This window comes from Pyrgilauda ruficollis, unplaced genomic scaffold (genome assembly GCF_017590135.1).
Source record: "Pyrgilauda ruficollis isolate IOZ18807 unplaced genomic scaffold, ASM1759013v1 scaffold251, whole genome shotgun sequence".
NCBI classification, from domain to species: domain Eukaryota; kingdom Metazoa; phylum Chordata; class Aves; order Passeriformes; family Passeridae; genus Pyrgilauda; species Pyrgilauda ruficollis.
Genome location: NW_024523834.1, coordinates 312029 through 325597, shown reverse-complemented (window position 1 = coordinate 325597; position 13569 = coordinate 312029). Strand labels below are relative to the sequence as shown.

Here is a 13569-nt window from a genome sequence, read left to right as displayed (position 1 = left end):
TGGCCAGGGTCGTAAAGCTGAACTTTATAAATATCTCTCATTGGGATCAGGGGAAGAGCATTAAAAAGGCAGAGAGAGAGAAAGAGAAAGAGAAGGCAAAGGAGCAAAGGCAACAGAGAAGCGAAGTGAACAAGTCCAGCTCAACCATCTACGGCCATGCAAGCACAGAAGATGAGGTGTGCTTGGGGCAGGCTTTGCCTGATGCTTTCCCTGCTCCTCCAGCTGCCGGGCTCCCAGGCCAAATGCTACTTCCAGGCTAAAGGTAAGTGGGGAGGTGAGATGGGAAGAGGCTGATAGGAAGAGGAGGCCTCAGCTTTCCTAGCACGGCAGGGCTCTTCCTTATGCCTGAGAAGAATGGAAGGGACTGTGCTGAGCTCAGGAATGGGATCATGGGCCAGTGGTGAGTGGAAGGAGCAGTCTATAAACCACAGAACAGCTCCCCAGGGCTCTGGCTGAGAAACAGCTTTCTGGGCCATGAAGGCACCTGGCTGGGGCCGAGTGGGCAGGACTAGCAGCAAAGGGAGGAGGGTGGCTCATCCCTCTGTTGTCTCCTCCCAGGGCTGCAGAAATGCCCATACCCTAATGGGTGCTGGATTTGTCCTCTCCAGGGAAGCAAGAGCCACTTGCTTCTTGCTCTAGACCAACGGGGACAGGGCCAGGAGAGGATGGAGGGGTACACCACCCATGAGAGATGACAGGGCATTCCATACCTGCAGGATGGTGGATAGACCACCATATATCTTCCATAGCACAAGCTGGGTGAGAGGTCATCATGATACTTCTGCTCCTGTTCAGGGCACAGGGGTGTCAAGGAGGCTTCCACTTGCCCTCAGCACAGGCCCATGTGTTCTCATCACTACTGTTTCTTTTGCAGCTCCCTGTGAGTACGAAGGGAAACAGTTCTCCCTTGGGGAATCGTGGCTGAGCACCAACTGCCTGCTCTGCACCTGCCTGCACCCCATTGGCGTGGGCTGCTGTGAGACGTGAGTGAGGGGCCGGGCTGGGGTGGGCTGTCACCTCCCACCACAGCACCCTGCATCTGCAGCGGCGGGTGTCTGCTGGCTGCAAATGCAGCTGATATCAGAGCTTGGGTGGGCTGCGGGGCACCAGGTCCTGGCGAACAAGAGGCAGAGGTGGGCAGGACCCCAGAAGGGCACTGAGGGTGGTGGGGTGAGTTGGGGCAGTTGGAAAGGGTGTTTCAGCATAGCAAGATGCCCAGGTGTGCCAGGAGCTGTGTCCCAGCCTGCCTGAGCTGGTCTGGAAGACACCTTGTGCAGGGGGCTGGCAGCAGGAAGACACGCAGCCGTCAGCAGCCCCGGCACTAACGGGGGTACTGACAGCACCGTGTCCTCTCCCACAGCACCCAGCACCCCATCGACTTCCCTGACTGGTGCGAGGCTCACTACGACTCACAGACCTGCCAGATCTCGGTAGTGCAGAAGGCCAACCCCAGCCTGCCGTGCGTGAAGAGCGTGGAGCACGAGTGGGGCTCGGCCAGCACCCCCGAGCCGCTGGTGAACAAGCTGCTGGGTGCGGGGCTGAGCAGATAGAGTCTCGGCAGCGCCCGCGGCCCCCGGCGCCGCGCTCCCCCCTCCAGAGCACACCGCCCGCATGCTCAGACCTGCCCCACCCGCCCTGTAGAGGCATCACCGCCGGCACCTTCGAAGGAAACCACTATCCACACACCATGGTACCAAGCTCTGCTTCTGCCTTCAGCTTCCTGAACCAGCGCGTCCTCCCTGTGAGGTGTTCTGCACACCGTGGAAATGCAGATTCTACAGGATCTCCTCCAGGTGGGCAGAAAACCTTCAGTGACTAAAAAAAGGCTACAGGACTAAATCAGCCTGCTCCATGGCAGTCCTGCATTCCTGCAGCCCCAAACAAAGCAGCTCCCTACTCCCTCCCAGACCTGTACTCCTCTGCACAGCAGCCGTGGGCAGCTCGCTGGGGTCACCGCGGCACCTTGTGCAGGATCCCCACACCCTGCCCAGCCCCTTCTCTGCTCCTGGAGTGCAAGGGGCACAACCCACCTCTGGAACCACTAATGCCCCGCTCCAAAAGCTCCTGGGGTCCCTGGCACTGCAGGCCAGCCCTGGGCAACACTGCAACAGAGCCAGCCCAGGGCGGGTGGCAGAACAGGATGTCCCCAGGGGAGAGCCCCATCCCCACTGGCAAGGGAGCAGGGTGGGGAGGGTTCAGGAAGCAGGAGCAATCCAAGTGCCAGGGTGGAGGCAGCCACCCTGGCAGCTGCCCCAGCTGGTGCCATGCCTGTGTTGTGCAGAGCCTTGTGTAGATGTTTCTGTTCTTGCAATAAAGATACTGAACAAAGAGGTCTCCAGCCTGTGACTGCTGTAGAAGGTGGGATGTGTCCAGCATCGGGAACAATATAGGAATAAGGCTCTTGGGAAAGCCGAGTTTTGCACATTCAGATGTTTATTACATTTCCATGCAAAGAGGAAAGCTCATTGGAAAGTTCAGTAAGAATGGGGAGCTGGCTGTTGAGCAGAGATCTCCATGCCAGCTCTTAGATGCACAGCATGCATTCCTTACAGCACCCCAAGGATCCAAGACCAGCAGGATGCTTTCACACCAGGAACCCAGGCAGACAACAGCCCAGGCCTGCATCCTGCTCACCAGCACAAGCCAGCAGCACAGGGCTGGCCTGCCACAACCTGCCTCCTCCAGGTGAGGGTGGCTGGAGCACTGGACTCTATGTGTAGGACAACTCTCCAAGAGGGAGGACACATGCCAGGAGAGCAGGGTCTCACCCAGCCCAGGTGGCCACTGTGCTTCACCTGGATGCTAGACCTCTGCTTGTAGGGTCTCTCTAAGGGCACAGCCTTCACCCAAGGGTGGTACGAAGATTCACTGGATGAGCTCCCCTCTCCCCTCCCTAGGTTGGGCCTTTCCTTCTTGGAAGCCCCATACGAGATCAAGGCACATCAGCGGTTCCCTGGGAAGGCAGATTTCTTTCTGCTGAGTGCTGGGACTTGCACCTTCACCCAGGCAGGAGGGGTCCAGCTCCAGCTGGGGGCTGCAGCACAAGACACTGCATCAAGCAGTGTTTTTCCAACCATTGACAGGACAGATACGCCTGGTGCCCACCTGGACATCACAGATGGATCCAAGGGGACACTGGGATGCCTGCACCACAGCACACTGGTGACAGTCCTGTCTGCCATTCCCAGTGGTGGCACACGCTTGCAGCTCTGCAAGCCAACAACCTCTCCCTACATCAGATGGTGATGGAGTTAGTGCTGGAGAACTGAGATACGTAGGAAGCCAGGATGGGGTTGGTGGGAAGAACTTTGATGGGCAAGTCCCAGCTGAAGGTGTCCACTTCCATCTGCTCCACCCCAGTCCAGGTGACAGCCTCCGATTGGCTCCCACGAACCAAGCAAGTCCCCGCTGACTCCCCAGAAGTCACAAACTCAAAGTGCAGCCTCCACTTCAGGGACACTGTGAGCAAGAGGGTAGTCAGCACGTAACACCCACAAGGGCCATGGACAGCAGCTGTCTCAGCACAGCCTGTCCTGGCAAGGGGACAGCAAATGACCCCATTCACACAGGCCAGCTCCCTCCCAAGGGACACAGCTCTGCTGAGCAAGGGCAGGGCTGGGGACATCACCGTCCTCCTGCAGAGACAAGCAGGAGGGTCCCTTCCCTGGTGGCTACTAACCGATGTTGGTGGTGAATCCTGGGGTTGAGCTGAGTGGGATGGGCAGGCTGAAGCTGCTCTGCGCCGTGTGCAGGCAGGACTCCTGATGGCGGGCGTGCATGGTGAAGGAGACAGGCTGCCCCCGCCGCCGCTGGAACTCCTCCTGGATGCTCTCCTCTGTCTGCAGGCTCACTGAGAACTGCAGGGCAATTGGCAGGGTGCTTGCTCTCACAACCTCATACACACCTCATGCAAAGCCTTAGGGGCTCCATTTCCCAAATGAGCTCAGGACAGGTCCATTGTCCACCTCACACTCCAAGATGACCCCAGCTGGGCCCCACCAGAAACCCTCACAGCCCAGTGCCATCCCAATCCCTTCTCCACATCCCTCACCCTAAATCCCCGCCTCTCCCCAGTAATCCCAGACACAGCAATGACCTGCAGACATGGGATATCTCCTTCTGAGAAGTTGAAGGTCCCAATGACATCCTCTCCAATCTTATACACAGTCTTAAAGATGCAGAACGTCCCCACCTTCCCACGAGTGTTGCTGATGTTATACAGATCTGTGGAGCAAGAAGAGGGATAAGGGTTGTGGCAGCACAAGGCTCTGCTCTGTGGAGTGCTCTGGGTTAATGACGTGACCTCATGCCTTCTGTTTGGGTGTGAAGAACAGTCCCTAGAGGTGGTACTTCCTCTGGGAAATTTCTGCAGTGGGCAAGGCAAACCCTCCACTGGCTGCCATGTGCTGGGCAGAGGGTCTCTCGATCTGCAGTAGGAACAGCCTGAAACTGGCTAGGAGGCCCTGACCCAAGCAGGCCCTGATAGAGCTGCTCCACAGCCATAGTTGGAACTTCACTTTGTCAGTGAGAAATATTTTGCAGCTGGCCATGAGCTGGGCTGAGCTGAGCTGGCCCTCCATAACCAGCTTCTTAGAAAGGACAGCAGGTTTGAGCAGGGAATATGACCTACGCAGGCTGCGTCGGGAGGTGGCCACCATGAGCAGCTCTGTTGCCAGGTCTGCCAGGCGAGAGTCTTTCTTCAAGCCCTCCTCCTCCTCCAGGAAGGGGTTTGAGGGCGCAACAGCTTCATCCTGTGGGAACTGGTAATCCTTGAGCCCTGTGGAGAAGGTGAGAGCATCAGCAGGGCAGGGTGCAGCCCGGCCTGCCCGTGCAGGGAGGGCAGCACGCGGCCTTACCGTGCAGCACGAGGACGCGGAAGGGCACGCGCAGCAGCTTGATGGGGGAGTTGACGCGCTGGCAGCCAATGGTCAGCTTGTACACGTACTTCACGGACTGTCCCCGGAAAGAGGGGGGGCCATCCACAGGCAGTGTCTCACAGTATGAATCTGCAATGAGTGCAGAAAATTGGCTTTCCAAAGCCAGAAGGAAGATCCTGCAGCTGTTGTGTGCAGGCTCCCGGCACCAAGCGTTACAACCAGCAGTGCTGAGCTAGGGACAGAGCCTGGTGCTTTCTGCTGTCTCCTGTTTCCTCCAGTGGCCAAGCACAACCCAGCTCCCCTGCACCAGGCACACTGCTCCCCACATCACATGCACCATCATCCAGATATTGCTTCCAGCACATACAACCACACACACAAACTTTGTCTCCAAAGAATGTGAAAGATGTAAAATCCAGGAATACAACCACGAGAGCTAAACTTACTCATCATGAGTTCAACCCAAATTTGCCTCTGTACACTCCTCTGCCCAGCACTCTCACAGCACAGCCTCCTCCAGGCCCCGTCCCATGCAGGTATTGATCAGTACTTCATGCCTCTTTTGCTTTGGCTTTACACAAACCCTCAAACTTAGCAACAAGTAAGTTTCCTCCTGTGTTTCTTTGAAGGACTGCAGCTAAATGATCAAGAAACAGTTCCTGAGACCTTCACATCAACCTGTGGTTTGTTCCCCTTGACAAGTTGATGACTTAGATCACGAAGTCTCTGACTCTGAGGGCTCTGAGGTACTGGAGCCTGGCTTTCACCACATTCAGCCCTCCTAGAGCCCCTTGGCCACCAGACAAACCCCAGTGCCTCTTGACACAGTGTGAACACTTCTGCAGCTTTCCCAAACCACATGCTGTATAACAAGAAAGACACAAACACTGAACTGTGGAAAGTCTCCACCCCTCTGGCTTGCCCACCGTCATGCAGATACGCCCTGCCAGAGGAAGGGCAGCATCCTGCTCTGAAACCACAGATCCTTCCCCATGTCTGGCACATGCTGAATGTTGAGGCTTAGATCAAAAGTTAGGGTTACATTTTAAATATAACTTCTGGATTTCAAATAACAGGACTGGAAGGAAGAAAAAAGCCTGTGCTAGTGTGTAGTGGCGACAGGATGTCACACCTTAAAACACAAGCCTCTCTTTCTGGATGAGGGTGCAGATAAAGCAGAGAACTACCCTGAGAGGGAGGAAAATCAGATATTTCCAAGGAAAGAAGCAGATTTCTGTAACCCCTGTTACAAGAGGGCCCAGACCTTCCCATCCAATGAGGATAATCTGAGCAGAGACCACTACAGTCAGAGAAGGATTGACAGTTTGGTACGTGGCTCAGGAATGCCAAGACTCAGGAAGTCCCAGCTTCAGTGCATATCCCAGAAGGAAGCACATTCCTTGCACTACAAATGCCTTCCTTACCCACCTGCTGTGCCCTCTGGCTGGCCTACTGGCCTCCGTCCAGGCTGCTTCCATTTCCTCCCCTCCCTGTGATCTACCAGATTTTTAAAGGTATTACAAAACTAGAGTGGAGGCAAAATAGCCACAGATATTATTTGAGGACTTGAGAAAAAGCTTCATGGTGACAAATTTAAAGAGTTCAGCCTGGGCCACGTGTCAAAGGGCTGGGATATGAGTCAACTTTAACATATAGGCACCAAAACAACAGTAAGGTATTGGGGAATAAGCTGGTCAGCAAATGAAAACAAGTCCTTTTATCAAGAGACAGTCTGACACAACCTCAGCTGTATGTGCCAGCTCTGGCTGCAGTTTAATAACACGGTATATTGCTGAAGCAGAATTAAGATTTCTTGGGCCTTCTGGTTTGTTTTTTTTTTCCCCTTCCCAAACTGCGTAGCAAAACTCAAAACTTCTGAAAAACAGGAAATGAAGAATTAAGATACACACCCACACAGCCTTAACTCTCCCTCCATGGAGCTGGCAGGAGACTCCAGGAACGGTCTGCAAGTGTGCCAGCTGCAGTCTCACGTGACAGCAGCAGCACCACAGGCTGATGGGATCGGTGTGAACAGCCTGGCAGGAACCAGACCAGGGCTGTGACACAGGGATTTCAGTGCTAAAAAACCAGCACCACATGCAGCCACATCACATGTGATGCATGAAACAGACAGGTGAATCACACAGCGAAGGGGAAAGGCTGAACTGTACAGCCAAGGAACCCCAAAGAATAGAGGAGTTTGTGTCCCTCCAGAGGAGCTGCGTCCAAGCACCAGGCAGATGCAGGCTGCTTGTGCCAGTGCCACCCAGAGGCAGAGGGGACACACACACATCACCACGTCATTGGAAAGGGTAGACAATCCCTAGCTTAGCTGGGGGTTGAACAGCTTCTGCCTATTAAGCCAGTGCACAGTCAATCCCTCAATCCACCCCAGCCACCTGGAACTTGTGCTATCGTCACTGATCTGTTATCCCAGAAACTGCCCAACCTGCCTAAAGTGTGTCAGGAAAAGGGACTTCCCTCTGCTCCCAGAGAATGGATGCTCCAACCTCAAACCTGCAACCAGCAAGGAACACAGGAGAATCCAGGTGAGCCTCAGGCCAGATTTCTGCCTCCTCCTTCTTCCTGCTGGCATGACCACCTCCCTTCCCCAACATGCTGCTATAGAATAATAAGTGAATAACTAAACGTCTTCAGACAACAGGCTCTGCAGTTTAGGGGCACAACCCCAAGATGGCACTGCCCCACCCCACTAACCACCAAGGCAAGCTAGCCTGGTTTCACCAGGTCCACCTTTCCCTCCAGTCAGGCCCCTCCAAAGCCAGAAAGGCAGGAGACACCAGCTTCAAAACCAGCATGTCACAACCCCGCGGCTGCTTGGTCTCACTTGCAGCTTCCCTTCCAGATCTGCAGAGCTCAGTGATCCAGCAGAGCCCACCCCAGCACAGGCACTGTCTCCCAACTCCGTGAGCTCTGCAGTGCGAGAAATCTCCATCAACTGTTCCCAGCAGATCCCAGCTCTCCATGCACAGCCTGAGAGGCCTCACATCATTGCTGCTAATCACAGGCCACTGGAATGCAAAGGAGATCTGACATGACCTGAACAGGCTGGGTCACACAGCCAACAGCCAAGAGAGAACAGCGCGTACTCAGCTGTTTCCACAGCTTTCTACTCAAACATGGAGAGCTTTGAGCAGAGAAGATGAGGAGACTCTCACAGCAGGAAAACAGAACATCCAGAAGACTGTTATTTCCAGGACAGCCATAACCTGAAGAGGAAGCACAAACCTTTGGAGGACACCAGCCTAAATTCCAAGAATACACCAGTGTGACTAAAGAAATAAAGGCAAGGAAATGCAGGTGTGTAGAGTCATTCCTCCTGCTGCAACTAGGTATTTCAAAAGTTTTATGCGTTGGAGCTACACAGTGGACCTGCAGCAAAGGCCCCAAGACAGGGGCAGGGGCAGGGCTGAGGGACACGCTGCAGTACACAGCCCTAGTGCAGCAGAGAACAGACTCTGGATGATGCAGCATCTCCTCAGCACTCATGCTCTAACCAAAGCACTCTACCTTCTGTGAGCACCAGGATCTCACACTTGCAGCACTCAGGTCTGCAAAGCCAGTTTTGAAAGCAGAGCTCCCCAGAGATGAGCTCTGTGAGCAGGGGAAGAGAAGACAGGACTCACAGGACTTGGACTCCCCAGGATCCAGTCGCAAGTCACAGAAGAGGATCTTTGGTGGGGTGGACAGGATACACTGACCCCGCTCTCCTGGAAGAGAATAAAAAACATATTAATGCTGCACAGCCTCAGGCTGTGTCCAGGTCAGTCAAGCTTTATCCCCATGGGGAGGAACAGGGAGAAGAGAGCGAGGGAGGAAGCATCTTTTGCCCTGGTTATAATATGAGACATTGCCACTGCAGCTGGACAAACAACTGTCATGTTTCAATCCAAGATACTGTCACTGTGATTTCAGTATTAAGAAGGTCCCACAACATCTATCACCAGGAAAGCAACACAAACTTCGCACTCACTTCTATGCACACTGCATTGAGGCACGCACATTATGGTCTGCTTGACTCCTGCTCACTGTGCTCTCACTGTCCCTACCTGGGTGAAGGCAGGAGGGGCACTCACCTCTGTTGGGGACAAAGACGGTCTCATTCTCTGCCTGCACATCATGCTTGCTGCCATCAGAGGGAGGGAGTGCCACCCGGTTCTCGCTGGCATGAAACTGGCAGTGGATCTGGGCGCTGGCCCATGCCAGCATCTCACTGAAAGCAAAGAGCAACACTCACATCTCTGCTTAAACCTGAATTACAGCAGGCAGGAATTAAGGGAGAAGAGCAACTCTGTCAGCTCAGCTCCATGCAGGACTGTTTGTCTGGAAGGAAGGTGTTACTTCACTGTCACTGAAGCCACTCTCACAGTCCCCTTCCAAACAAGCCTTGCGAGTAAGCTCAAGCTGGGATGCTGACTCAAAGCGATTTCCACCCCAGCTGCTGACAACAGCTTCACCCAAAGCCTGGCTCTGCAGCCCAAGGACTCTTTTAAGCAGCAATAATTGCAGTCTGAGCCACAACACCATTGGCACAGCACTGACATGGCATGAGAAAACACATGTGGCCCAAGAGACATGCTGTACACTCGTGGCAGAGGACAACAGGCAGCAGAGGTCAGCAGCTCCTGCCCCCTTCCATGATGACAAGAGACAAGGTGGTTTGTGCAAAACTTCACAGGGATCTATCAGCCACCGTGCTGAGATCAACTGTTCCAAGATACAGTGCAAAGCCTTACTCATTTGTTCATCTTTTGCATCATCCACAGATTGGGACTGGCCACTCACTGCTCTCTTGGGAGGACACCTCAAGCTGTTGCATGTGGACCCTGGCACAGGACTCTCAGCCATCAGGAGTTAAATCCCAAGCCAGAGGTGATACACAGAGCAGCACTCGGGTAACAACACAACCATTAGGGAAGTGGGCAAATTCTAAAGCAGCGAATTTGTGCAACCTGGGCTCAGCTGCCCCTGCCCACAGCACAGAGATGCCCCAAGCTCAACACTCCTCAGGGCAGGTAGGCACAGACATGCTCCCTCTGGCCCCACAGCACCATCCCCAACATGAACATCAGCTGCTGTTTGTGCCAGACCAAAGGAGGATGCTTCTGGGTCTTTCATTAGGACCTACTTACTCCTTATGCAAGGACTTTGCTGACGGCAATAGGGGAGGCAAAGGTGTCATTTTGACCCCTCTCTGTACAGCCCCAGGAATTAATGTAGGGCCACGCATCCAGCACAAAAAAAAGCTTTGTGTTTTGGACTCTGCTGAGACGTCAGCCATTCCACAGGGCACTTCCCATGGTACTAGTGACACCTTTCAGTTTCCAAATCACTCCTGTTTTTATTTCAATAGCGGTGTCTATAGTTTAGCCAGTGAATAGTTCCTCTGGTGTTTTCTAACATCACAACCTGATTAGTAAGCACCAACAACAGAGCTTTAGGTGGCACAGGGATTTTCTGTGGCACACGAGTGTCCCTTCATGTGACACATCAGAGCAGTTAAAGGTCTAGATGAACTAGGGAAAAAGGTGTGCTGTATTTGTGTCAGCTGTCTAATGATGTGCTATTTGATCTTATGTATGTGCTGGCTGCCCTTACCCAAACACACCTCAGTTACTATACCTAGTTCTTTTGAGCCCTACAGCTGTAATTCAGCATTTTCAAAAGTACCAGCATGACTTTTTTATCAGGGCTGCCCATATGTTTTTTTCTTGTAAGGTATCTGCTGTTTGGAAACAGAGAACTGCTCTTGCTTGAGGCAATGTTCTCTAATTTTATATAAGCTTAGAGTGATTACAATACCTTCAAACACTGTATTTTGAGTATTTTTTTCTTTCCTTTTCAGTATAGCTTTACAACATGACACTGGATTGTTTTCATTTTTTCTAGCCAGATGTCCCAATAAAATTTGCATGTCCCTTCCTGCCAGCAGAGCTGGCTTGCTCAGCTAGTGCTTGTTCAGCAGTGGAGGATCCTGCACTGGTGCTGAGGTCACTTCCTTCCAGTCTCACCTTCCCCCACAACTCCTGCAGCCTACACGGGACATGCTCCGTGCAGCTCTGGGTAGAAGAGATTTGTTTCTTGTACTCCACCATCAAACTGATTTCCTGCCTTTCTTTCAATTCTGTCCCTGTTCCCAATATGAGGCCTCGCTGTCCCTCCAGCTGTCAGCCCCAAAACCCTCCAGGCTCTGACAGGCCTCTCTGCCTGTTGCAGTCACGGTGCTTTGATCTGGCTCCTGCCTTTACGCAACCCACAGCTTCATTTTCCAAACCATCAATCTATTTGCTGCTGCCGCTCGCCTGACTTAGCCAGGTCTCGTCCGATTGATACCCTGGGGCTCTTTTTATTATTTTAAAAACTCTTCTTTTTCAAGAGGCAGTCTTTTACAGATCACAACACATCTGAAGTTTTAAATGAAGCTGTCATAAATGCACTGAACCCCCCCCAAACCATGCCTCCAGGTACCCTTGCAGTCCCACATGTTTCAGAAGCAGACAAAACACAGGACATGACTTTGGTGTCACAGAGGACAAAACTCTGGGAAGCTGGATGCTTACGCCACAGCTGAATTTGAAACCTGATCTCTGAAGTCAAAAGAAAACAGGAAGAAAAGATGGAAAGTTAAGGAAGGCAATAAATATAGAAGCCCTCTGCTGCTGAGACTGAAGGCACTGTGAGTGGGCCCACCAAAACAATCACATGTGAACATCATACTGGTGATGAAAACATGCTGAACCTGACAGGGCTGGAAACAGATACTTCCCAGGAAGGACTCAAGATGAGAAAGCACTCTCCACTCCCTAAAGAATCAGACAAGGCCGCACACTCAGCGGACATGAAGGCTTTGGGTGATTACTTGTGACACAGAGTCACCCCCTGTGAGCCAATATGGGAAGCTCCCATCTTCTCACATTTCCTCAGCACTGAGAAGGGGAAATGCAGTGCTCAAAGGCTGGGCCACAGAAAATGTGGCTGCAGAAGGTGATCCTTTCAGATCTAACCCTGTCTGCCACCTCTGGAGGCAGGGATCATACTGATCCCTGTGTAAAAGAGAGCTCCTTCCACAAATGCAGGAAATAATGACGTTGCCTGGATGTTGCTCTGTGTGACTGTCACCCTGGTGTGACCAGATAGCCCACTTGGACAGCCAGTTTGGCTTCATTTTCTGCCAGACACTGTCACTGAGTGCTCACCTGAGTGACAGAGAATCTCTAACTGCATACCTCCTTCCTTGTCTACTTCTTGGGGGCACAAAACCAGCATAATTACCTCAGCTTCACCCCCAAAATTGAGAGATGACGCAAGGCTTCCTTAAGGGAGTGCCTTGAGTAGGGAAGTCACAAGGGGCTGAGCTGGCACCATTGCACTACAATGCAGCCATGACTACTGCTGCAGAGAGGGAAGAGAGGGTGGGCTGCTCCCTCAGCAGGGACCCAGGCAGCTCCAGCATTTGGAGGCTCTGTGCATGGACTGGCACAGGCTCCTGTACCTGCTGGCAGAGGTGGACGAGGCCGATAATGGGTTGGTGAAGGTGATCACACACTCCAGCACCTCCCCTGCCAGGAACACGGGCCCACGGCCCAGCTTGGCCAACACTTCGATCATGGCTTGGACAATCCTGCTGCACACCTGCCAAAAAAGCCAACATTAGGCACGTTATCACAGAATCATAGATTCAAGGAACCACTGAATGGTTTGGGGTGGAAGAGTCCTTAAAGACCATCTTGTTCCAGCTCCCCTGCCATGAGCAGGGACACCTCCCACCAGAACAGATTGCTCAGGACCCCATCCTGCCTGGCACGGAACATTTCTAGGGATAAAGCAACCACAATTTCTCTAGGCAACCTGCGCCTCACCACCCTCACAGTAAAGAATTTCTTCTTAATATTTAATCTAAAGGTAGTCTCTTATCAGTTTAAAGCCATTCCCCCTTGTGCTGTCACGGAGACACGGAGAGGGGGATGGGCAATGTAACTGAGGGGGAATGGGGACACAGATACACACACACACAGGAGGTGTGGGGGGAAACACGCACAGCCCCGTCTTTACAAACACATACATCTTCCTCCCAGGCCCACACAGGCAGGGAAGTGGGGCTACGACACACCGCGACGGTGAGAAGGACAGCCCTGACAACAAAGCCCTGCGGTCCCTAACGCAGACATGCACACGGACAGCTCTACCCAAGGGATCAGGGACACAGGGCCGCAAACTTTCCGCAGCTCCCGCCTCGGGCCCACTCACCACCGGCACAGGCCGCGCTCGCCGTCCGGCACCACACCAGGCCCGGCTCCCCCCCCCCCGCCGCTCGGCGGGGATCGGCAGCGCTCGGGCCTAGTTCGGGAAGGCTCGGACACAATTCGGCAAGGCTCGGGCCTAGTTCGGCAAGGCTCGGATCTAGTTCGGCAAGACTCGGGCAGCGCTCGGGAATACTCGGCAACACTCGGGCAGAATTCGGGCACCCTCGGTCGGCTCACGGGCAGTTCCCGGACAGCGCTCGGCAACTCTCGCACGCCCCTCAGCAGCGCTCGGCTACTCTCGGAATCTGCTCGGCCGCGCTCGGCCGCGCTCGGCCGGGCAGCCCCGGGGACCGGCGGCGGGGCGGGTCCGTGCTTCCGCCGTGCCCCGGGGGCGCGGGCGGGGCGGGGCGGGGCGGTGAAGAAGAGGG

The 13569-nt window shown here is 53.7% G+C and overlaps 2 protein-coding genes across 2 annotated transcripts; one reads left to right on the top strand and one right to left on the bottom strand.

The window, feature by feature from the left end:
- Window positions 1-156: 156 nt before the first annotated feature.
- On the top strand, window positions 157-1550 carry LOC121355496 (microseminoprotein, prostate associated). The gene is made up of 3 exons (XM_041470974.1): window positions 157-262; window positions 875-983; window positions 1361-1550. Exons 1-3 carry the CDS (start codon window positions 157-159, stop codon window positions 1548-1550), a joined length of 405 nt encoding a protein of 134 aa, XP_041326908.1.
- An 865-nt stretch (window positions 1551-2415) lies between these two features.
- On the bottom strand, window positions 2416-13484 carry RGP1 (RGP1 homolog, RAB6A GEF complex partner 1). Its single transcript, XM_041470973.1, has 9 exons — window positions 13146-13484; window positions 12391-12530; window positions 8975-9111; window positions 8525-8608; window positions 4857-5006; window positions 4631-4777; window positions 4097-4224; window positions 3680-3857; window positions 2416-3459 (listed from the first exon to the last, which is right to left on the bottom strand). Exons 2-9 carry the CDS (start codon window positions 12504-12506, stop codon window positions 3236-3238), a joined length of 1164 nt encoding a protein of 387 aa, XP_041326907.1. The 5' UTR covers window positions 12507-12530; window positions 13146-13484; the 3' UTR covers window positions 2416-3235.
- Between the last annotated feature and the right edge of the window lie 85 nt (window positions 13485-13569).